At 41.2% G+C, this 26,641-nt stretch overlaps 1 protein-coding gene across 2 annotated transcripts in view; it reads right to left on the bottom strand.

Moving 5' to 3' along the window:
* Positions 1-6,940: 6,940 nt before the first annotated feature.
* The window catches only part of atp10a (ATPase phospholipid transporting 10A), a 44,803-nt gene continuing 25,102 nt past the window's right edge, over positions 6,941-26,641 (bottom strand). Inside the window, exons 11-21 of one of the 2 annotated variants that reach the window (XM_039810091.1) lie at positions 25,828-25,931; positions 24,088-24,214; positions 23,248-23,432; positions 22,201-22,555; positions 17,995-18,071; positions 16,709-16,834; positions 15,515-15,715; positions 14,060-14,140; positions 13,839-13,943; positions 11,013-11,200; positions 6,941-9,697 (exon numbers count right to left, since the gene is read on the bottom strand). In XM_039810091.1, the coding sequence (XP_039666025.1) occupies positions 9,058-9,697; positions 11,013-11,200; positions 13,839-13,943; positions 14,060-14,140; positions 15,515-15,715; positions 16,709-16,834; positions 17,995-18,071; positions 22,201-22,555; positions 23,248-23,432; positions 24,088-24,214; positions 25,828-25,931 (2,189 nt within the window). In that variant the 3' untranslated portion in view covers positions 6,941-9,057. Of the gene's footprint in view, positions 9,698-11,012; positions 11,201-13,838; positions 13,944-14,059; positions 14,141-15,504; positions 15,716-16,708; positions 16,835-17,994; positions 18,072-22,200; positions 22,556-23,247; positions 23,433-24,087; positions 24,215-25,827; positions 25,932-26,641 lie in introns of those variants that run through there. The other variant, XR_005640166.1, reaches the window with a different exon arrangement.

Here is a 26,641-nt window from a genome sequence, read left to right as displayed (position 1 = left end):
TTTACTATGAATATATGTGGGCTAAGATTAGCTCTATGATTGTATTAGAGAGATTCCAAATAAATATGTCATGTTGAATAGAAGGACATCATGTACAACACCAATGAACCCTCTTTTGTCTCTCTTTGAGCGCATCCATTTGACACTACGGCTGCAGTAATCCTCATGGACACTGGGAGTCACTGCAAGGACACTTTAATATAATGTCAGTGACACTTTTCTCACGAGGTGATTTCTTTCTTCTTCTATTTTAGATTATTTATTTCACATTAGATTAAAACAAACAGACACCTTGTTGAGTTAAAATAACTACCTCCACACAGTTTGTCTAGAACAGTGTAGTGGTACCTAAACCTTTTGACTCGTGCATCGCTCATCACACTTTTGACTTTTGCTTGTAAGTATTTTTACAGAGTGGTATTGCCTTAAGTAAAACATATAAGTTATTGTTATTCTTTTTCTCAATTTGACGAACAACTAAAGAGACGTCCATTCCAATGCACTCACAGCTGCATGTGACAGAAATAAAAAAAGGGGGTTTTCCCTCATTTTGTATTTAATTCTGAGATTCAAATACCTCATTTTGGTGATGTTTTATGCACTAATTTGTGCTGGATTAACTGGTATTTTAACGGGCACGTTACAAATATTTGTACTACAAAGTTGTCAAATTGCTTACCAAGATCATGTACCACCTTTTTCAGTCCAAACAGAGACACTTTAAAGACCACACAAAATAAAAATAAAAACTTAAAGTCAACTCCATTCATCTACACTATAGTCTGAGCTTTACACTCAAGAGCACACTTGGATTTGTTTCATCATTTCTGCTCAGGTTGTGTTATGTTCAAATGGAGGAGATGAGGGCTTCAGCAGCCACTGATTCAGGTAAAGCTCTAACACTGAACATTAGCCAACACTGGCGGCCATTGCTTTCTACTTTTTGTGTGATCATCTATGCTTCTATCATTTCCCTCCCAGCAATTTGATATGGATTAAGAGTGCCTAAAATTGACATCATCATGGCACATCTCTTTTTCCTGGAACATATCAATTAACCTCAATTGTACCGTTGGCAGTTTAGGAATGTGACTGCAGGGTGGTACAGAGTTCAGGAGAGGACACTGAAGGTTGCGAGTAGGACAGGGCTAAATGTGTAGGATTATTTTATCATGGCTGTTAAGTGATTCCTGGAAGTGTGCCATACTGCTAACAGAGACAGGGGTCACTAAGGCAATAAAGACAGAGCTGACGTCTTCTGTGATCTGGAAGACCACGTCTCTGATCAACCCTCTCACCTCTGGCTCATAATCCACGCTCAGCTCAGCAGCTCACTTCAGCAGAGTGTGAATGTTGACATCAGCACAGCACGCAGGGCAAACAGTCGACTGAAATGTTTATGAGGCAAAAACAAGGAATTTGCTCATGTCTTGGTTTATGCCCCGCTGTGCTGTTTTTTCACAGCATGAAGGTCCTGTCTTGAGTTCCTGCTCTTTCTCTTTGTTCAGACTGAATTTGTTTTTTAAGCCATCCGTACTGCGAGGATTTAGTGATAGCAATGACGGTCAATGGTCCATCCATCCATCGTCATCTGCTTATCCGGGGGTCGGGTCGCGGGGACAGCAGCTCCAGCAGGGGACCCCAAACTTCCCACTCCCGAGCCACATTAGTCGGTCAATGGTCCAGAAATATCTATCTCAAAAATTGATGGATGGGTTGCCATGAAATTATGTGCAGTCATTGTTCTCAGGGGATGAATCATATTCACTTTGGTGATTTTTCCTCTCGGCCACCATGATTATGAATGAAGTCTATTACGTTCCATTTTACACAGATAGCCATGGTACCTAGAGGATGAAACCTAAGGCCTTGATCAGACAGAGCTCGCTTTAGCACACTGGGCCGACTTTTTGTAATTGTTTACAATGAGAGTGAAGTGTTGTGCTGACTTTTCATCTAGCGCCTAAGCTGGCAAACACTCTTATCTGCTGAACATGAGCATGCTAGCATTGTCATTGTGAGCATGTTAGCGCACTGACGTTATCATATCAGCTGCTTTTTGGATGCTTTTATATAGACCTTAGTGGTCCCCTAATACTGTATCTGAAGTCTCTTTTATATAGATCTTAGTGGTCCCCTAATACTGTATCTGAAGTCTCTTTTATATAGACCTTAGTGGTCCCCTAATACTGTATCTGAAGTCTCTTTTATATAGACCTTAGTGGTCCCCTAATACTGTATCTGAAGTCTCTTTTATATAGACCTTAGTGGTCCCCTAATACTGTATCTGAAGTCTCTTTTATATAGACCTTAGTGGTCCCCTAATACTGTATCTGAAGTCTCCAATTCCAATTATCTGGGTGGGCAAAGCAGAGAAAGGGAAGGTAACCTTGCTCCTTATGACCTCATAAGGAGAAGATTCCTGATTGGCCCATCTGAGCTTTCTCAAAGGCAGAGCAGGATACCCAGGGCTCGGTTTACACCTATCACCATTTCTAGCCACTGGGGGACCATAGGCAGGCTGGGGGAACTCATATTAATGTTAAAAAACCTCAAAGTGAATTTTACATGCCATAGGACCTTTAAGCTCAACCCACCACTGTGCCTAAATACAGCTTCACAGAGCCACTAGCATACCTGCACACTCTTATTCTTATTATTATACATACAAAATTATAACTGCAATGCTTAGCAGTGCCACAAGGTGATGCCTCCCTTTGTTCTGCAGTCTTCTCTGCTCGACTGAGACACACACACACACACACGCACACACACACACACACACACACACACACACACACACACACACACACACACACACACACACACACACACACACACACACACACACACAACTCTGACATACTTTCATACTACATGACATACTACATGTATGAGACTTCACTAATGAGTTGTTGCAGGTTATGCTAAATGTTCTACTGCTCATGTATGATAAGTAAATATAGTGCTGTGAAGATTTTATGGTCAATGAATAAAGTGTCAGTGTGGAATCTCCGTTTAGTTGTCTGTGGACCCTTTGGGCTATCTCAGAGCTCTCTCCTCCACCTACACCATCCACGTTACATTATGTATTATATTGTGGCTAATATTATACTGTATTTTATAAGAATTTTAAAGAGTAAATGAAAGCTATAGTGCGTAGTTTCTGTCTCCCCCATGAGGAACTCTAAGTTATGACAACAACACTGTCGGCACGTCCACATAATACAAGCCTTCCGTGATCACGCAACGCCCCTCCCCCCCACGCAGTTGCTAGTAGCCAAGGAGGACACGGAGGATTATAAAAACATGAAGGACTCTTCAGAAGAGGTCATTATCTTCACCACTCGAGTTTCTGCGCGGTAAGGTCACCGGACGCCCCAGTCTTCTGAACATAGTCCTAGTGAGAGGTCCAGAGAGAGTTGTGTGGAGCTGATGGTCTTAATTAGCTTTGTAGCAACTCATTTGGCTTGAATGAAACGGACTTTCATTAATATCAAAAAGTTACGCTCTAAAATCGTGTTTAACATTTTCCTCCTCCGGAGGGGAAATGTTGCACTGGGGGGGGGGGCTGTAACCCTCCCATACCGCCTGTAAATTACACCTATGAGTGATGCACATCTGGGGCATGTTTATACTTAAACGGGGGTGAGTTGAACACCAATTTGCACCACTGTACATACTGTATAGTTATTTATTCTGTATAACCACCTGTTCGTAGCCTGTACATACCTATAGTAATAGACACATATCTATATATTTACATATCATTCATACCTTGCACTCTGTATATACTGTAGCATAATGTTATTTAATCACTGCTTAACCTCTTCTGGTTAGACACTAACTACATTTTGTTGCTCTGTACTTGTGACATGTGCAATGACAATAAAGTTGAATCTAATCTAAATATAACAATAATTATAGTCTTGTTTTTAGTGCTCCTGCTTCCTCCTACAGGGGAAATGGAGACTATAAATGATAAATGAAAGGTGGTTGTCTATCTTTGTGTTACGTATCCAGGGTGTCCCTGTTGTTTCTGTTGGATGGATTCCTGCGTCAGTGGGAAGTTAGACGGAAAAAGAGCAGAGTATTTCTTTGGCTTTTAGACACTCCTACGTAATATTTAGCGCAGAATGGAGCCACATTGCCTCCACCAACTGGAGGAAAGACAAAAAGCCTTCGTTTGTTATTTGGGATCAAAAGTGATGTGGTACATTATAGCTCCACTGGTGTAAATGAACAAGTCTTCAAAGCGCAAAAAAACAGAAACAATTCCTATAATCCAGCTCTTTGACGGCTTCATTGGACCAGGTTATTTATGAGGCAGCTTAGGAAATTGAAAATGTCCTGATTTAAGCTTGTTAAAACAATGGGTCATGAAGCGGGTCAAGGCGACTTTAATGACCAGAATATACTGTGTGTGTATATATATATATAGATAAAATGCAAATCAAACTCCATTAGCTTCTGCCGAATCAGTCTCCTGTCTGTCCTGTAGATGGCAGGTAATCAAAAAAAGTAATTAGAGAAAATGAAAGAAGACTATGAGGAATCCCTCATTACCAGAGAGGAGCCTGTTTAATTATATTATCAATCTTTCACATGAATACTCATAACACAATATGTGACAAGTGCGACAAAATCCTTTTTTTTATTGCATGTGCTGCTTACCTAATGCCACTGAGAGCAGATGAATCACACACAATATTGCTGTGCAGAGAGTGCACAATGGCACAAAAGTTCCACAATTACAGTTTGCAGGAAAAAAACCAGCTGATCAATCGGGGAAGGTTTAAACTCGGGCTTTGAAAGAGATGGAGAGAGCAGCACCGCGAGGGGAGACGAGTCATCATTATCGCGGTGTTCAGAGGAGGAATCTGCAGCAGCGGTCAGTAATTTGGACGTTGTGTTGCAGCAGCATCAGCAGAGCCTTTTCTGTCCCTTTTCCCTCAGTGTGCCTTAAAAATAACATTAATAACCGCAGATGTTATGCACACCAGGCCAAAGATCATCCGTCTTCTGAAGGCCTCTTATGTCACACCTTTGGACAGATGTGTGAGCGGATGATAACAGAATTTATGCAGATATACTTCATATCACTGAGACAGAAGAGGTCATTCATGTTATGTAGCAACATTTTGGCCTCAAAACTATTGAAATGTTTTTTTTTTTTGCATTGTAAAAGAATAGGGACATGTTTAAAAAATGTCAGGAAAACGTATCGGCCAATCTCAGGCACTCAAATAATAATAATAATCCTTATGTATTAGCCACAGCTCTGAGTGATTCAGATTTAGCTAGCAAACCTACTACTCATAAACAGAACTTTTATATCAAATAAAAACATCTGAGATCTCTGTCCAGAAGAGCGCAGTCCAAACAGCTAAGAACCCTCAGGCTCCCAGGCCTCTGGCAGAGGAAGGAAAAAGGCCACCCAGTACGGGGCGAGTTTTTTTAGTCAGAGAGAGTTCAGCCCATTCAGCTCATTGTTTTGGCTTTTACGCCTCACAACTTGTGTTTTGGTTCCCTTCCCCTGCTTTTATCAGTTTCCAGCCACAGGCATCAGTGATAGAGCCTCTGTACACTGCCTGGCCAGCCCCACACAAGACTCAACGTTAGCCATCAGAGGGTGAACATAGTGGAGCATTTAGCAATTAACGAGACAGATACTTCTCTCAGTAGTTGGTTGGGAGACAAACATTCATCAAGTGGCCACAAACATGAGTTGAAATAAATACAAATTTTTGCTCCACATCTGTTGGATTGTGTAATTAGGTAACGGTTGGCCAACGAGTTCCCCGTGACAACTTTATACAGTGATACTATGACAAGTATTTCTTTTCAGCTTCTTCTGCTGGCCAAAGACATCGGTCAATGCACCTTTTAAGACACCTTCGTGTTTATCTGGGACATGCTTAAATGTAGTGACAGAAGCATTAGCAGATACAATGCAATAATGTAACAGAAAAACACAAAATCTAAATTAGGACACACTAAATATCTCCCAATATCATATTAAACCTTAATATTTATGACAGTCCCATGAGACCACACTCTAGATAGATTGTAACCAGGGTCCAAAATTAAGTTTTTTGTCCACCAGCCAAATGGTTAGTGAATATTCAAATCTCCCAGCCACTGGCATATTTTACCAGCATTTGGCTAGTAGACAAAAAAAAAGAAGAAAAAAATATGTTTTTTCATGTTTTTTTTGCATTGTATAAGAATAGTAACATGTAAGGAAAACATATCAGCCAATCTCATGTACTCATAATAATAATCATTATGTACTGTATTAGCCACAACTCCGAGTGATTCAGATTTAGCTAGCAAACCTACTCCTAACAAAAAACCCAAATCTAAATAAGGACACACAAAATATCTCCCAATATCATATTAAACCTCACATATTTTACCAGCATTTTAATTCAATTTTATTTATATTATCAAATCATAACAGGAGTTCTCTCAGGACACTTTACAGATGGAGTAGGTCTAGACCCCACTCTATAATTAACACAGACCAAACAATTTCCCACGAGCAAGCATTTGGTGCGACAGTGGCGAGTAGTACTAGTATTTGACTAGTAGATGGTGCTAATGTGTTGACCCTGATTGTAACCCAGTTTGAATGGAGCAACTTGTTAGACTAGTTTACACCTTACACCCCCCCTGGGAGCTCAGAATAAACCCCTGGGCTCAGCCTGACAGGCACATTGATCCATCTAACCGCAGCATCTGCAGTTTTACAGCAATAACACAAGACAGGCTTTGAGCTTTGTAGTGTGGTAAGCTCTTAACAATTTCATCCATTTTCACTCCCGACCCCAAAGGTCTGAGCTATAGTGCTTACAGAACGCATGTCAAACGTAAAGACTTTTACAAATTAAGGACTGGGACGTTTAATTAAGCAAGAACAACTTTCCAAACCGTAAAACAGGTAGTAAAGGATAAATACTTTATTATTGTCATTTTTATTTTGTTCACAAGTAGCCACGGTACAAGTAATCTCCAATTACTCAAAGGACAAAGAACTGTTAAGAAAAATTTTAATCCTGAAACTTAAAAACAGTTTTTTTCCCCAAGTGTGTGTTAGTGTGGGCTGCAACTTTTCATTGCTACAATTTAGAGAGGCTAGACCAAGAACTTTGTGTGATCTTGGGTCTATTAGATATCTAGATTAATACCTTGGAATGACACTGAACTTTAACAGCAGATCATTTGATAAACCAACAAATGGAGCTCAGATATGTTTCAATGCTGTGTACGGTGAGAGTGGAGTTTCCTGGAATTCAGCAGTGACTACGCTCGAGCTTCATTCTGGCACATTGAATGCAACGCCAAAAGCACAGAACAGACCGAAACCCATAAAACAAAGTGGACAGACTGCACAGTCAGAATGCAAACAACATGCCAGAAAAAGGCGCTGTGTGCAAAAACAGACCGGAGGAAAGAAACCACATAGCATGTGGCCTCATAAATATCATCCACACCAACACAAGACGACCCTCACTGAACAAAGACACAGCTGCAGCATCGGAAGCAAACTCTTAGATTTGTAATTTCTTATCCAGTGTTAAGGCACATACTATTGCTTAGAGAATACAGAAATATAAATGATCTTTGGAAAATGATACACTTTATAAAAAATGTACTGCACTGACACAACAGATACACAATCGTGACATATTAAAGGTGCTGCTGCTTTAAATGCTTAATGAAACAAAGTCTAGCATGTTTCCAATTTCCCATACGTTAACTGGTTCATTTGTGCACAATGACAAGAAGTACATCACGATTCCTTTCAAACATGTGAAAGGAATAAAACTTCCCAACCTTGTCAAACGGAACATGCCGCCAGCACCAACAATACTTGAAATTTAAAAAATAATGCTTTCAAAGTGCAAATTTAAATCTTAAAGTCACATCTTTCACCGTTGAGCTTTTTGGTTTCCAGCGGAGCACCAGCAGAACAAACGAACTCAGCACATGAAATAAACGGTTAGAAAGGACACAAAGTAAACGTGACGGTAGCGTGTTGTTGACCTACTGCACAGCGCTTAAAAGGAATAGTTTTTATATTTTGGGAAATACCGTTAGATGAGAAGATTAATACCTCATACTCATGTATGTGCTAAATATGAAGCTACAGCTAGGAGACGGTTGCCTTAGCTTAGCATAAAGAATGAAAACAGAGGGAAACAGCTAGCCTGGTAGAAAAGCTGACTAACATGTTATATCTCATTTGTTTAATCCGTGTAAAAACGGCACACACACACACACACACACACACACACACACACACGCACACGCACATGCACACACGCACACGCACACGCACACAGCATCATTACTGGTAGATTGTTGCTGTATAAAGGTGAATTCTCATATTGCATTATCATATTTAAAGTCAACAGCTCTCATAATTATTCAGTGGAATGTACAGTATGACAGAACAGCTATTAACACACTTTTCAGCCTTTAAAATTTAGCAAACAAATGTTTGCAAATCCAGCAACAAGACTGAAAGGAGCAGTGAGCAAACGCCGCTGTCTGCTGATTTATGTAAAGATAAAACTCTTTGAGAATCTGCACTGAAACACATTTCTGTGGGAACTTAAAACATATGAAATGTCTCTTCTCAGGAATGTCAACACTGATTCAAGGCCACGGATGGCATCTGATCCTGGTCTTAATGCATTTGCAGGCGAAGCTAAAAGAATGAACAGAGAAAGAAAATAAACTCTCAAACATGCCAGCAGTGGAATGTCTCTCCTGTGCTCCTCCTTGCATTAAAACCTGATCAACTACTGAGATGCATCTTTGATATAAAAAAAGTTCCAGGATAAAAAAAAAACCTAAATCAAATGGGAGATGTTCCAGTTCTTCCATCTTCAAAACCTCAAAAATATCTTAAGCTTTAAACATCCTGAATATAAAGTACCTATTTGTATCTTTTATAAAAGAATCTCCTTGAAAAATACAATAAAAAGACTTTTTTTAAAAATCTATCGTGCAAATTGTTGTGAGTAAGATAGTTAAGACTGTAAGACATCACAGGGTGGTGTGCAGCGACTGTTCCGCCCCCTGCTCTGTCCTCTGTGCTGGATGAATGCTGTGGTCCGACTTTAGTCTTTGGTCCGAGTTCCTGGTGTATTTGACGCACTGGGAGTCTCCGGCGGGGGGCAGGTTCAGCTGGACGCTGCCTGTCTGAGAGAGCAGAGGCGTGGAGGTGATCCAGCCGGACAGACTCACATCTGACGCCTCTAAAGTCTTACCGAGACACTCGGAGTCTTTGGTGGAAGGAGGCCGCGGCTCCTCGGGGAGCTTAGGAGTGTCTTTGGTGTAAGGAAGAGTGTCTTTTTCTGTAGGAACTATTGCATAGAGATCTAAAGGGCCCTTATTACTATCTGCAGGCCCCAGCGGGCTTCTCTGGCCCTGTTCATCCATTTGTAAAGCGGGCCCCTGTGATGTCTCGGAGCTGGGGAAGCTCCTCAGGTCTTTTTTATTGCAACCTTTAGGGGAAGGCTTGCTGAGGGACAGGAAGGGAGGCTTGGGGCTGAGCGCTGACCCCGCCTTCACCCTCCTGAGGCTCAGAATGTTCCGGCGAGTTTCAGTGGGGAGTTTATCCAACTGTCTTCCAACTTGGACTGGGGTGGGAAACAGCGTGCCTTGACACGCCCTGTAGAAATATCTGGATAAGGAAAACAGAGTCAGATATCAGGACAACACTATTCCAAAGAAGACTGCCAGGCTCTTGGGATAAACATAAAAGACATCTGGTACAGATACTGTATAAGCCATCGCACGGGCCATGAATAGTTGAGAAATAGGATTGGGTATTGTTGGGGTTTCTTCCAATACCGGTGCTCAAACGATACTTTTAAAACAGTGCCGGTGCCTGAACCAATACTTAAAAAAAAGATTAAGGCTTGTTTATTGCTAAGGATGTCAACATTTAATGATTGACTGAAACAATAACTTGTAACAATAACTTACTTCACCAGTAAATTGCTGTTAAAACGACAAGAACAACCACTGAAAAGGGTATTTTCCAATAACTTTGAACGCACCACGACGCTAACTAGTTTTAAGTAAATGCACCGTCTGTGTTGTTTTTCCGACAGCGGCAGCTGAACATCCCGCTGTTGGAATCCTCTACAGTAAGAGACAGTCACACTTTACACCGTTTAGCAGTCAGCATTGTAACCAGGTTTAATCCAGCTACTAGCTAACGGTAGGCTAACGTTACCTGCTGTCAAGTGTAGTGTTATCTAGCTAACGGTAGGCTAACGTTACCTGCTGTCAAGTGTAGTGTTATCTAGCTAACGGTAGGCTAACGTTACCTGCTGTCAAGTGTAGTGTTATCTAGCTAACGGTAGGCTAACGTTACCTGCTGTCAAGTGTAGTGTTACGTAGCTAACGGTAGGCTAACGTTACCTGCTGTCAAGTGTAGTGTTACCTAGCTAACGGTAGGCTAACGTTACCTGCTGTCAAGTGTAGTGTTACCTAGCTAACAGTAGGCTAACGTTACCTGCTGTCAAGTGTAGTGTTACCTAGCTAACGGTAGGCTAACGTTACCTGCTGTCAAGTGTAGTGTTACCTAGCGTCCCACACAGCACTGCTTCTGTTGAGTATCAGAGAGAAGTGCAGGCATTTAAGTGGCACCGAAACCCACACTGCTATTTGGTCCAGTAGATACCGGTCGTTTTTACGTAACTTCCACTGGGGACAGGGGGAGAATGTCCCCCCCACTTTTCAAAATCCGGTTTGTGTCCCCCCCACTTTTTTAAATCCATTTGATATTATTTTCAATTCTCTGTGATCTATTTTAAACAATAAAGAAAGTAAGACATTTTTCTCATACACAGTTTAGTACTGTATATACTACTCACTAAACTTATGTAGAAAATGCAGGAAATGGGATTCAAGTAGAAAATATTTTGCCGGTGGACCCCCAGACCCCCTGTTTTGTGTATTCAGTCAAACCCAGATGAAATGCGGTGTACCTGGGCAGCAGCGCGGCTACAGGCGTGATGACACAGAGCAGGTAGAAGAGGGGGTCCTGCAGCAGCCTCTGCATGGTCCAGTAGGGGTTAGACGGGGTGTAGCAGGTGGGACAGGAGGCATTGTAGCACAGAGCCACGGTGAAGAATAAAGCTGTACTGAAGGCGATAGACAGCCAGTTCATCCAGGTCTACATGGGAAGGAGACAAAGGAAAGTATTGGGAATTCTTTTACCTTTGTTGTGTGAAAAATACCTGATTTAGCTTTCTAAAATAATTACAACAGACCATGGCGACTTCAACAAGGCAACACGATTGATAACAGCAAGTAAGTCCACCCAGTGTCTAGCCAATGTACTGTATCCCATGAGGATTCATAATTATTAATAATAGGGATGATATTTTATGATTTTTGTTGACTATTTCTCCAACATCATTGCTGATAAGCTTTATATTTTAAAACCATGTAGTGCATTAGCTTTGTTAAACATGGCTGTAAAGTGTTTGGATATCATGCTATGAATGTTAGAATGATTGAACACTGCTGAACTATCCAAGAATTTTCTTTTTAGTAATCTGGGTCTTATTTTCCTAGTGTCGGCCATACTGTATGTTACGATGCGATAATGAACTTAACCATTGCTAGAATCAGTCCAACAGGGCAGGAACAGGAACAGTCAGTTCATCACACTGGTTGTAAACAAACTCCCATGTAGCCATCCTATCGAAACAACTTACTGAGAAATTAAACTCAAAGTGAGTCCAGCCAAATGTCAGTGATAATCAGAGGTGTATAGTCCAGGTGCCAGAAAGTAGAAATCCTGTCCAGCAGCTGTCCCAACCATCACTAAACCAGCTCCTCTACCAGGTAGATGAGCTCGTTAGTGAAAACACCTGTTCTAGATGTAGAGGCAGATCCAAAAACATGGCAGGATTTTTACTTTCTGGCACCTGGACTATACACCTCTGGTGATAATCACCTATTGCTCAAAAAAAGCCTGTTTGCACACAACTACAAAAACTACTGTTGGTCAAATGTGAACCAGTCTTTAAAATGCCATTGATGTTCACAGCACAACAGACTAATAAAACATTATTTTAAAGCTGCGGCCATTTTTTCTTTTTTGGCTACTTGGGGGCAGCAGAGCAAGCTGTAATCAACATATCACTTTATGAAGTTTATATGGCAAACAGTTGCCAATTTACACATCTAGCTACTTGATGTTCATTTAATCTATGGCCACTTGACTTCTAAGTCCAATATTCACTCTTTCAGCTCTGTTTTTGGTCTCCACCGACGCCTGAGGGAAATATCTGGCTCTTTAGCTGCTAAATGCTCCGCTACATTCACAAGCTAGTTGCCAACTTTGTTTATCTGCAGTTTAGGGTTGAGCAGGTAGCGGCAGTGGATTTATCAAAAACATTTTTTTGCTGGAAATAGCAGCCTGGTGCGTCTGAAAATTAAACTAGGATGTGGTGAGAAAACAATAAAGTTGTGGGCTGGGAAAACCAAAGCAATGAGCTGAATTATTTTAAAATGCTCCACAGAGCTGAGGAGTGCTAATTCTCTTTGGGTTCTCCACTACAAGCAACCTGTTCACAACACACACATCATTACATTGATTGTTTATATCAAAATGTTGATTGGTGCAGCTTTAAAGTTCTCACAAATTAATCGTCTCAGAAAAAATTCCAATTAACAATATAATTGTCTCTTTCAGTCAAATAATTAAAAAAAAAATTATATTTATTTATTACTTTTTTTTTTAACAAATTAAAGTTTTGAATGAATTCCAGGATACATCGTTTGGTTATATCACTGTCATGTAATAACACAAGTACACGGCCTATTAAGTAAACCATGCCTCTTTATAAAAAATTTTTCTAACTGTATGCCCCCATTTTTGTTGCTATGAACGTGAATAGGGTCAAGTGCCTACAACTAACAATTGAAATAAAAATATACAATATAGTCCACCAATAATTTGGCAAATATGAAAAAAAAAGAAATAATTTGACAATTAGACAATAATGTATTAATTGTTACATAACACACAAGAAGAAGAGGGGGAAGAGAAAGAGCGCTGCCTGCTGTCATTTCAAATACCTTTAATTGACTTTCACAGCCGTTTACCGATCATGCATGCATTAGGTTTCTTTAGCAGCAAGAGAATCAAGTAACTGCCAGTTGAGCATTTGGAAATGTTTACCTTCGGTCCATGCTGCTCGCTGTGAATACTTCTCGGCATGACAACCAGAAAGTTAGTTAGTGAAAAAGGACATTTTTCATGTACAAAACTTGTCAGGCTAAATTTACAGCCTCAGCATAATGGAAAAGACTCTGATTCAATGCAGGGTCATAAATGTTAAATGGCTCCTGACCAAGACTGCCGGGCTGTTTTACGAGAACCACGGGCGGGGGGATACCTGAGAATAAAACCAAGGCCGCGGGGGTGGGGGTGGGGGAGGATAAAAATAAACAGGTATTGTGGAGCTCTGTCGTGGCGTGGTGCAATGTGGTGGAGATAGTTTGCAGAGGGCCTGGACGGAGGCAGATACGCTGTCAAGCTGATATATAGGCTCTGATGCTGCAGAGCTTTCTGGTTCAATCTAATCAGCTGGAGTTAAATATCCATGTGCCTGTCAGCCTTCGCACCAGTGCTCCCTCACAAAGCAAGATGCTGATCTGAGTGAGAAAAAGCAGCACTGAGAGTAGGGCTGAACGATGAATCGCTTTCAAATTGAAATTGTTCAGCCCTAACCGAGAGACAGAAGGCACTTTGAAATCTTGAGTATTGCCATCAAAGAGTCTAAAATTAGGATCCTTACCCAGGTTTTGGTCTCAATGCCCAAGTGCACCAGAATGGTCAATAAAGCAAGGGTGGTGATGGGCGTTCCCCATGTAAACAGATCCACGTCAGAGTCAGCGTAGGCCTGGGAGGAAGAAGAAGAACAGAAGGAGACGGGGCGAGGAGAACGGAAGTGATGAGTAAGTAAGAGCAGCACGGAATTACTGAGTGAAGACGGATGGAAAATAAAACCAGACTCACAAAGTAAGGGATGAAGAAGCAGACCAGACTTTGGTAGAAGGCATCGATCATGTTCATCCAGAACATGTATGGCTTATATTCCTGCGAGACAAAAGCAGAGATTTACTGCCGTGAAACTCATTAATGTGAAGGACATTAAAGGTGGTATTAAAATGTTGTCATGAATCATAAAGATAAAGCTGAGCTACTGTATATAATAAACACTAGTGATTACTAACATATCTGAGGTAAAGATAGAGTAAGTCTGCTATATTACAGGTTTTCTCTATTCCATTCAACATAGACACCAAAAACTTTTAGGGCTGCAATAAACGATTATTTTATAACGATTATTTGAATAGTCAATTCACACACGCACATTATAACCAGGGGCTGTGGAGATCTCCCGCAGAAAAATTTGAGCGTCAAACACATAATTTTCCTACACTCTAAGAAATAAATCTGTAAAATAACAGAAAAAGTTCTGGAAGGTCATTACAGAAGTTTTGTGTGTAGCTACAGTAAAATACTGAACATTTTCTGTTAGGCCTTTATAAAAGTCTCTCATACAAAGCTGCTCGGTTAGTAAAATGTTGAAAAAAAGGCTAAAAAAAAAAGCGTCAAAAACGTCGGGAAAAACTACAAAAAAAAAGTGACAACATGGACTTAATCTCCCAAAACCAATCATATTTTTTGAGGGGGAGAAATCTACCTCTTCTAAATATTAGGGGGGACACATCCCCTGCATCGCCCCCGAAATCTACGCGATATTTCAGTCTGGACCGGTCTGGACCAACCGCCAGCATAGTAAAAATGTCAGATCATTTTATGTCCAATTACAGTTTTTTGTTGTTGTTTAGATGCTTTTCCTCCAAGCATACCTCATTTATTAAAAACTCACACATTCCAGAAATCTAATAAACAAGACAACTGAGCAAAATCCATCTGCAGAGAAGGACCACGAGATGTGGCTCAAAGCGCTGAAGGAAACCGAATAAGTTGAGTTTCACTCAAACAACACTTTCTCAAAATCTTCTAGGAAAAAAAGGAAAATCCAAACATTTTTGCCAAATTAGATTCAGATTTTGTAGTATAGGTTTGGTAGTATTGGTAGTATAGGTTTGATTTTGTAGTATAGGTTTGGTTTGTATATGGTTTGGACAGAGTATCTCAGTGTAAACACCCTACTACACGTAAAACTGAAATGTTAAATTGTATCATAATATTTCCAAAATTGTAAACTAAAAACGATTATACACACAATACACACATTAGATTTTCTGTAATGTGATGAATGTAATGCAATGCCAGTCAATATAGATCTCAAAATGTAGTTTCTATAAAGGAAAGATACTGGATGAGCTGTAAAAATACTTCCTCCCTTTCTCCACTAGCTTCTTTAAACACACATCTTTTCTTTTCCCTCCAAGAGAAGACAGACAAACAAAAAGGGACAAATACGTAACTAGACCGGACCTCGGAGTTTTGGCCGTTCACATAAAGCTGAGGTAGTTGTTGGAGAGTCTCTGCTGACACGTCTTTGTCCAGAGTGCCAGTGATGAGTTGTGGGAAGGCGGAGAACATCAGGTTGAAGAAGATGAGATACCACTGGTCAATCATGGCTGAACCTGAGAAACCGCAGTAGAACTGATACCAGAAGATGAGCGCTACAAACATCTGTGGGAACAAAAGACTACAGGAATGAATTCACATGAAGAGAGAGAAAAGGAGAGGAAAAACACCACTTTGTGGAAATCATTTCCTTTTTTATTTATCAACTGATCTAAATCACACAGTTAACTGCCTTTTAACATCTGTATCTACACAGATGCTGTGAGATGAGTATATACAGAAGTAGTGCTGTAACAATTCCAAATTTTAGTAATTGTCTCAAAAAATACTTGCAGTTAATATAATTGTCTCTGTCAGTCAAATTTTAAAATATGTGTTGGCTCAGTGGGCAGCAGAGGTACAGGGTTCGAGTCCGACCTGCGACGACTTCCTGTATGTCTCCCCCCCTCTCTCTCCCCTTTTCTCACCTAGCTGTCCTGTCAAATTAAGGGCGGAAATAATATTATATATATATATATATATATATATATATATATATATATATATATATATATATATATATATATATATATATATATATATATATATATTACACACACACACACACATACATACACACACACACACACACACATATACATACACACACACATTTATATATATATATTTTTTTAAATATGTATTTATGTATTCATTTTTGAATGAATTCCATGATACATCTTTTGGTTATATTACTGTCATGTGACCCAGATAATGTAATAACACAGGTACAGGCCTATGAAGTTAACCATGCCTCTTTATCATCAAAACATTTTTTCTAACTGTATGCCCCCATTTTTGTTGCTATGAACGTGAATAGGGTCAAGTGCCTACAACTAACAATTGAAATGTCTCTTTACTATCATAAAACACTGTATTTCTTTTCTTGAATTTACAATTAAATGAACAAAACCATCAATAGCCATACCCCTTAAGACCTAAGTAATGTTAGCAATTAATTGTGGTTCAACAAAGAAACTGCAATTACTTAAACAATACTGCGATTGGACAATGATGTAACAATTATTACAGGCCTATACAGAAGTAAAAGGGGCTTACAGCATTCTTGTAGAAGAAATAGAGAATCATGTTAGCCAGGCGGGAGTAGCACCAGTGTCCGTGGACCAGCAGGAGCTTCTGGAGATAGCGGAAACGCGGGAGAGCAAAGTCACTCGCCATCACCGCCTGCAAAACACACACACACGTAACTTGTGTAGTTATTAGGAAATAACTAGTGGAAATGCCTCTTTTTAATGAATCTTTAGTGGGTATAAACGTCCCAAAGCAATAACCCTTAAATGAGTTGTCCACCTTTTGGGATTCATCGTAACAGGAGCCGTGGGCTGTCAGTCTCATCCATCAACATCCAAACCAAAACCCTCCCTGTAGTCAAGCCAGGTTTATAACTTACATTTTAAAACAGCACCGCTAACCCTTTATGACTCGTCTTAACCGTCAACATTAGCCATCACCAAGAAAAATAACAGCAGATGCCTCGTTGTGCGGCAATTTAGTTTCCGCTGCGCTCTAATTACTGGCCCGTAATGACTACATGGGGAGTGCGCTCCTGATAGAAGAAATGGTGTGTTAATCATAATGCAGTGTGTGCTGGCCTGAGCGCAGAAATGTGTGCCTCAGCACGCTATCGAATCCAAAGGAGCGACCGCTGTCTCATTAAGAGCACATTTGATTAACAATGATTAATCTAGCGGCCCAGGTAAGGACAGGATACTGAGACTTTAACAGATGTGATACGCAGCGGCGCGCCTCTGAAGCCTCCCTCGGAAGTTAATTGTGAATCTCCATCATTGCTATGCAGCATCACCTTTCTGGAACAGGGCGCTTGAAGGGAAATGAGCAGGGGGCAAAGTCAACGGAGCTTTCTTTTTCTTTTTTAACCATGCTGTTGTCGACTGCCTCGGCTGTGGCATTGGCCCTGACCTCAGGGCAGGGAAAGAAGCTGGTGTGGATAAAGTCGAGACTAAAGCACCCATAAAGTGTACTGCTTGACTGCGGGACACAGGACGATCTTCCTGACTCAGCAACACACAGGCAATCCTATTTAGAGGATGTGTATGGATGTGGGCTTAAACACACACTTAAGAGTAATGAAAAGCCATTAACTATGCTACAGAATGCTATGCTACCCTTATGTTCTATCCCATAGCTCCTCTCACTCTGCTCGACCTCTCAGGATCTTTCACACTGCATTTGTTTTTGTTTTTTAAAATTTACAATCGCTCTCAAATGAACCCCAAAGCCTCATCGCCTCCCCCCCTTTTCTGTGTCACCCTGTTCAACCGTCCCTCCCATTGCCGTAAGGCCCCGCTCAGATTTCTCCTCACCTGCATGCCCTCCTGTCCCGAGATGCCCACGCCCACGTCCGCTACCTGGATCATGCTGACATCATTGGCCCCGTCACCTGAGAATAATGTAGTGAGGGAGAGAATGACTTCATAGCCTCAAGATGCACAAGTACATAATCTGTAATCAGGAAATGGGCAGGGCATCAGTATGCCAGCAGCCTGGAAGCAGAAGGAACTTTATTGAACGTGGCAATGGCAAAACAGAGCTGTATTGATACAGTATATGTGGGAGGAAGGTCACGCTTTCACAGAGCTGTCAGTTTCTTCAACTCTTATATTAGCTGTGTGTGTGCGTGTTTGTTATTCGCTGCTTTTCGCCCTGTGCCCTTGACCAGCTCAACCGTCCCTGTGGTTAGGTAGAGCCAGGCCTGCTGTGGTGGCTGCCGAGCAGTGTTTTTGGTTTAACTTTGAGGGCTGCGGATAGTATTTATTTTTTTGTCAGCACAGGTGGTGGAGTGGGAGATGAAGTGTTGGTGGGCAGAGAGGGTTTTGTTGACACGATAGCGTAGCATGACTGGAGTGGCAGCTCTGGCTCAATATGAGAGGAAGCTGCTGGTGATGAGCGCTCGAACAGCAGCTGGAAAAATACTGTTCCAGTGTGACAAAATGCAGCCAAACACACTGGTACTGCAGCAGTGTACCCGTTCTCACGCCCAACTTGTAAAATACTGATGCTTGGTCAGTGGCTCTCAGCGTCAGATACCAACGCAAAAATCACCCTTCAGCCTCTGTTTGGCAGCGCAGGAGAGCGACCGCAGCGCTGTAACATGACGTAGTATTAAGAGAGACAACGGTAGCGAGTAGTATGAAAGACCTAAAATCCGCGTAGGGAGGTTGGTTGGGGGGGGGTGGATGGGTCAAACAAACAGGACTTTCTCCCCCCAGAGATCGGGGTTTGTGTCCCGTTCTTGCCCTGAAACGTATGTCCTGACCCAGAGCGTCAAAAAGTGACGCAGAGTCCTGACAAAGCACGTCTAAATATGATGCTAAAGGAGACTTTTTACGTCAATAACAAACTGCAAAGGCACCTGACCAAGCGCTGCTTTTTGACGCGACGGGGGTGAGAACGTGTTGGTTAACTGGCATGTGAACAACGATGGATTTCAAATTGTCAATTAGGACTCACATTTCTATACAGGTACAGTACAATATCCCCCACTGCCTTCTTTTAAAAAGATATATATATTGTTTTTTAAATGATACGTGAAGTAAAATATCATTTACATATAGACTACAGTAGGTGGAGGCTCCATTATGTAAGCGGTGTAAAACGTGGTGTTGTAATGATAAGATTAGAGTAGTCATAGCTATTAGAGCTTCACCGTCACCTCCTGTCCCCACAGAGATGTAAAATAAAAGCGGGCGGGGAGCTGTGTGTTTCCTCCACATTACTGCTAACATAGCAATGACAGAAAAGCGCTTGGCTGGCAAAAACTGGATCCTCCTGAGTCCAGCAGGAACAAACAAAAGGGAAACAGGGAAAAGACAATCGTAAGTCACACTGACATGCTCATGTCACCTCCATTAATACGGATTCATTAAGCCAAAAGGGCATAATTACTAAGGTGCCCTAAAATATTGTTGTTTTGACTCAGTGGTCACAGCAAGGGTGCAGGTGTGTGTGATGAGTGTGCACTTCTTACTAAAATTCTCTTTAACTCATATTGACACCAAAGCAAGAACATCTAGGATCTTCACTACAGTACATCTGTGCTATAGTGAGTTTGACACACTGATATTCATGATAACATTGGACATGATGTCAGAATACATGTCACTGCATCGAACAGCAAAAGCTACACACTCTAAGAAACATCTGTGTATTAACAGTTGTGCGTCCATGTATTTTAACAGAAATTGTCTGTAGAATGTGTTTAACAGTTATATTTCTATTTTGTTACATTTCGATTTGCTGAATTTGTACTCCGACAACTTTTGTCGGCCACTGAGGTTGAGGTTTGGGGAGATTGAAGAAGTCTACGCTGTTACTTCTTTTGACATTTTTTATCCCGAATTTCTTGTCGCTGTTTCACACTTTAATTCTCTGCTTTGCTTGCCTTTTTCCAACATTTTTGTCCATTTTTTTGAAACGTTTTTGTCAACGCGTTTTCCAGTGCTTTTGTTGCTTTGTTTTTTACAGTTAAAATTGTATAATTTGTGCCCCGAAATTTTTTTTTTCCACCACGGAGGTTGAGATTTTGGGAGATTAAAGAAGTCCATGTTCCACTTCTTTCCGACTTTTCGGCCACATTTTTTAACTGTAGCTACACGTGATTTCTTTTCTTTTTTATTACAGGACAAAGTCTGGGTGATGAGCTGCCCAAAGTTTTTCTGTTATATTACGAATTTCATTTTTAAGAGTGTACTTAGGGGAACCTGTTTAAGTTTGCCAGTGTACAAGTAATAACTGCTGCACGGTCATTTAACAGTAAACCACTGTGGGAGTTCATTGAATCAGGAATACTTAGTTTGCTAAGATGGCCACAATATTTAAGCTTCTGACCGTAAAAGTATTAGCTGCTCAGATTTGTGTTTTGGACACACGGCCAGAACAGCGAGTACATAATGTTCCTCGTGACCAGGAGGTCGTCCTGGACCGGCAGGAGAACTCTGGCTGGGGAATGTGAAAGGGCAGCGATTGCAGCTCTATCATTACCACCCACTAAACTAAACTAAAACAAATTGTGGCTGCCAACAGGTAATAAAGAGTAACATTTCACTATAACCCTTGTTAAGTCCCAATAACACATCAGAGGTTTTGTGAATTTCGGATTATATTCCGATGCTGGTCCCCTGTTACTCCTCATACACATGAGAAATCATCTGGGAGCAGAACTCGAGAGCATCTGCCTGCAGGGCTCCTCTGTCGGCTCGCTATCACCTTTACTGTCAGGGCAGGAAATGCATGCAAAAAATACTAAATAAAATCGTGTAGACACTTCCTGTGGAAGAAATTTTGAGGTTGATTTATATTATATTAATTATTTAGTCAACATTGTAACATGAAAACTATTAATTACAGCTAGAGCTAGGCAATATGGAAAAAAATCAAATATCACAATATTGTTGGCCAAATACCTCAATGTCAATATTGCGGCGATGTTGTAGGGTTGACTATTGGTGCTTTCATAAAGTATTAACACAATGACAGTTTTGATAAATCTGGCCTCCTATACCGATGTCGATATAATATTGATATATTGCCCAGCCCTAAATAAGGCATACATTTACTGATTTTGCCTATTCTATCTATGTCACACGTAACATGGGTATGCCAGTGTAGCAACATATATTTAATTCAATTATTCTACTAGTATTATAACAGCATTTTTTTGGTTTGATATTTCCACCTTTCAGCAGCTGTGTGCCAGGCGTGTTTTGATCTGTCTGGACGCTACTGCAACTTTCAACCTGGTGATAGCCCAAAAGTTCAAAACTACAGCTTATAGTTTGATCTATTTAATGCTGAGGAATGCTTTACGCAAAATGTAGAACCTTTTAGCTCCTAATTGTTCCTATGTGTCTGACACCCAACAATCCATGCAAGCATGTCAAAAAGTCTGTTTCTCTTCAGAACAGGACCTGAAATCATTTCATTTCCATTAAAATGGAACAATTCATTTCCAGGACAGTTTGACAATTGAGAAACCATGGAGAGCCAAACATGCATATCAGTCGCACAGGTCTAAGGCCTCAATCACACTGCCTATGCCGGCTGTCAGACAGTCAAGCAAAAATGCAGGTCTTTCTATTCATTTTGAATGGGGGTAGCGCGTTTAGGCTGCCGTGGGGGGTTGCCGCAGGAGGAACATAAAAAAAAAACCCGCAGTGGCCCTGCAGCGAAAAGTTGAGAACGAAGTGCGGTCGGAAACGTAGAGATCTATCAACGATCCGGCGGAAAACAGTAATTGTGAAATATAAAAGTCTTCTTGTGCTAAACTGGGGGGGTTAAATAACACAACAAGATGTCACACAAATGGGCCGTTTGTTAAGTGACAGTCCCACCGCCGCACTACCCTGCGGCAAATGGCCGGATCGCTTTTTTTGGTCTGAACGTAGCTTAACCGTGAACTTGAGGTGGGCCATGAACATTGGACACCATTTTCCACTCACAATCAAAGCACATCTAATGCATCTGGATCAAATAATACAAATATGTGTTAAAGTGGATGAACTTTTTCCTACCTATGGCGAGAGTCATGACTTTCAGCTTGTTCCGCACCAGTTTGACCACCATGCTCTTCTGCAGCGGCGTGGAGCGGCAGCAAAGCACTGAGCGGCAGCTCCGTGCCACAGCCAGAAACTTATCCTCCAAACTCTTATCCAGGGCATAGGCCAAGGTCCGCCCATCAATGACCAGGCCCAGCTGGAGCACCGTGAAGGGAGTGGTGTGGGAGGATGAGGATGGAGATGAGGACGGATAGATCTCAAAGGGTGCAAAGTTACTGTGGAAGGCCTTGGCAGCTTGGTCTGTGGAGCTGCAGAGGAATTTGGCCTGGATGTAGTGTAAACTCTCCTCCAGCAGCAACGCACATGCCTCCTGGTTCAGAGACAGGCGTAGAGCGGGTTGAGTTCAGGATCAGGTCACTAACTTGCTTAATATCAAACTGCCTGACCTGCTTCACATCTGGCAAACAGATGCTTCAGCAGCTCAGAACTAAACATCGTTGGTCCTCAAATGACCTTCTTCAATAAAAGGTAGTGTTTTCAGTCAAGAGAAGGATAATATAATGTTAAAAGAATAGTTTTGGGAAATACGCATAGTTACACTCTCTTGCTGAAAGTTAGATGAGAAGATTGATACCGCTTTCATGACTGTACAGTAAATATGATTTTTAATATTTCTTTAAACAGAGCCAGGATAGCTGCGTCTCTGTTTCCAGTCTTTATGCTAACTAAGCTAATCGGCTACCGGAAGCTGTAGCTTCTTATTTACTGTATAAACATGAGTGGTATTGCTCTTCTCATCTAACTCTCTGCAAGAAAGCAAATAAGCACCCAAAATGTTGAATTATTACTTTAAAAACTATTTACATTACACAATGTGGAGGGAAACCGTAGCATATGCATCAATCTTTTTATTAATCATGAACTATATTTTGGTATCCAATATATATATATATAGAGAGAGACAGAGAGAGAGAGAGAAGAGAGAGAGAGAGAGAGAGAGAGAGAGAATGCTAACATGCTCGTGGTTGTTTTTTCAGTAAACCGCTTGCTTCTGCCTCTCACCTGAGAATCAGCATTCAGTGTCAGGATCTCCTCCTCAGGGTCCAGCAGCTTGCAGGCGTACGCAATGTTGACAGCCGTCTCTTGTTTGTCGCCCGTCAGCACCCATATCTGCAGGCCAGCCTTCCGCAGAGAAGCTATGGTTTCAGGCACACCATCCTGCAGCCGGTCCTCAATGCCCGTCGCTCCTGTGGGTGATAAGCATGACTGTGTCACATCCTCCAACATCCACACAACAGCAGTGAGCCACAAGTAATATTGCATGCAAGTTAGAGGTCCCATATTATGCTCATGTTCAGGTTCCTACTTGTATTTCAGGTTTCTAATAGAACATGTTTAGATTCTTTAAAGGTTCAAAAAAATACTAGACACAAGAGACTATTTTTCTCATACTGTCCGTCTGAAACACCTTGTTTTCGCACCGGTCTCTTTAAGCCCCCTTCCCAAAAAAAGGCCAGTCTGCTCTGATTGGTCAGCATTTCCAGGTCTTCCACATTTGCGCTCTCATTGCAGCCGGGGAATGACACTAACAGCACTTTCTACCTATATATAGTGTAGTTGTGACATCATAAACGTACAGAAGTCCTGACAGCTCATTGAAAAGGCACAGTTTCTGAATACAAGCTCTGTGCATTTCTCTGTGGATTGAGTGTTTTGAGACTTTCACAGTATTTATATAGTGCCTTGACCTGCTTTATAATGAAAAAAGACATCTCACTTTTTACAATATGGGACCTTTAAAAAAAAAATTAAATAAATAAATATTAACGGTATAATCCCAGCTATGAGTGTGTGGATGTAGTTTCTTTTTAGTGGCCTTAAATAAATAAATCAAACAACTACCCAGAAGCTGGAGGTTTGTCTCCAGTCGCAGGGCAGAGTCAAAGAGCAGCTCCTCTCTTCCCTGGATGGCGGTCTCAGCCTGCAGGTGACGCTGCAGCCAGCAGGCATATTGCTCCTTGCTCAGAATCTGACACATGAACACAGACACACACAGACACACGTCTGTTAAAGTATTGGGGTAAATTTAACAGTATAGCAGCTTCTTCTCCTTTGCCTACGTTGCAGAGGAGGAATCGCAGGAGCATGTGAGACCTTGAGAAGGTGTTTTATCGCATCGCTTTGGTAACAGGCTTTGCACAAGCAGGGATATAATGAGCACGGCTTGTGAGAGCATAAATTAACAGCCTCGTAAAGTAGCACAGATTGCAACTGAGTCACGAAGAATGTCACTTTGGAAGGGCTGGTCCATGTGATCGTCTGTGCTGGGCTACAAACCCAACCTGCCAAGAAGACACCGAGAAACATCATCTCCGACTATTAAGTAGTATTTAAGCAGTTTAATGATAGAGGGCATTTGTTCAGCTTCTTTAAAGGAATACGCCACCGTTTGTTGAAATAGGGTTATTCACCGTCTCCTCTATATTTATATAGGTGGGCAAACGCATTTTTGTCTCAGTGCATGCATTGTCTTAGTCCGGCGCCACCGCCGCTAGCTTAGCTTAGAATAATGAATGGAATCCTTTGTTGCCGTTAGCATGTCGTGAGTAAAAGTGACCCAACAACAAGTTGGTCGCATAGCAGTGCTTCGGCTGTAGCCTACTTCCACCCAATATAGTCCCAAGTCAATATCTGCCTAGGAAATCATCTAGTCTAAATCTGCATTGCTATTTTTACTTGTTGTGAATACGCAGGCCACAAGATGTAATTAGGTTTTGTTTTTGTTGTTGTTGGGGTCACTTTTACTCACGACAACAATGGATTCCATTCATTACGCTAAGCTAAGCTAGTGGCGCCGCCACCGGACTAAGACAATGCATGCACGGAGACAAAAATGCGTTTGCCCACCTATATAAATATAGAGGAGACGGTGAATAACCCTATTTCAACAAACGGTGGCGTATTCCTTTAAGGGTAACTTCGGTTTTTTAACGTGGACCCCATTTTCCTGTTTTTGTGTGTATGACCGATGGGAACAATAATCTTTGAAATTGGTCCAGTATTAAGTGAGAACGCTGTGACCAGCAGCCGCCAAATCGCTAAACCCACCAGACTCCATTTAAATAAACAATACTTTTAGCGTAGTGTATAGAGCCAGCATATTTTCACATGTAAATAAAAAAACTGCGTGTTTATTTCAACCACAACTAGAGTTGTGATGGTTGGAAAAGTGGAAAGACTAATCTTTTTATTTTGTGTCGACTTTGAATAAAGTGTTAATTTACTGTTAATTTACATGGAGTCTGAGGGGTTTAGCAATAGCAATTTTGCGGATGTTTTTATGTTTAAAAAAAGGATTTTACTCTTTAACAGAACGGTCGACCTCCTTAGAAATCCTTTCCATAATGTTGTCAGACACTTTGAATAATAATCGGTCTGTCAGCAGCAAAACAAGCACTTTAGTGGACGTAAATTGAAGGTGCGCAATTGCCCCATTAACTTACATTGTAGCTTGTTTCTCCGCTGCCGACTGCAGTGATCTTGCTTAATAATGGACCAATGTCAGAGATTGTTGTTCCCATCAGTCACTTAGACACAAAAACATAGGTTGAAAAAAAACAAACAAAGTTTAAGGAGGCTTACCTTTTTTGCAATGCACAGTGTGCGAAGGCCATCTGCAGCATACAGGTTCAGGTAGTTTTGGGTCCGGCTGACAATCTTTTTCTGGCGTTTCCCTTTGGAGCTTCCTTAAAAAATAGCAAAGGACACAAGAATGAAGATTTTTAGGGAATTTGCACACGTGGTTCCAGACTGCCAAAGGCTTCTTCTAAGAGGCACATGGAAGCCATCTGTATTCACACCTAAATTAACCATGTATGCTGCACCTCAATATATTTCAGTTCATATATTTATTCCTATTACTCATCAAGCTGATTCTGGACTATACTGAGCAAAATGTAATAAAAAGATTCTCATTTTACAAACATAATGGGTCCATTTCAATTAACTGTCTAAATTACTTTAATATTACATGTTGTTTAGATGCTTTGAATATCATGTTTTGCAATAGAATCTTGTTCAAGTGTGTCTCTGGTGCAGCATCTCCAGAATCCTTCTGGCAGGGGGACAGCGTACCAACAGATTGGCTTTATCAGTCTCCTGACACAGACGCACCAGCCAACACTCTGATCGCCAGCCTCTCACTAATAACAGCTTGGCAGGCACTGCTACACACACACACCGCCAAGCAAAACTAGCTTTACTGACTAGGTTTACATGCACATAATATTTCGGTTTTGCCCTTATTCCGAAAAAGATGATATTCCGACTAAGCTGTTTACACGGCTAATGAAAGTGAATATTCCACTAATATTCCTGTTTACATATAGCTGTGCAAAACAGGATTTTTTCTAAGTTTACCAGCGGTGAAGGACTTGTTGGACAGCGTGAACACAGC

The sequence above is a fragment of the Perca fluviatilis genome, chromosome 9 (genome assembly GCF_010015445.1).
Source record: "Perca fluviatilis chromosome 9, GENO_Pfluv_1.0, whole genome shotgun sequence".
Taxonomy (NCBI): Eukaryota; Metazoa; Chordata; class Actinopteri; order Perciformes; family Percidae; genus Perca; species Perca fluviatilis.
Note: the sequence above shows the minus strand (reverse complement) of the source record. Positions and strands in the feature narration are given on the sequence as shown.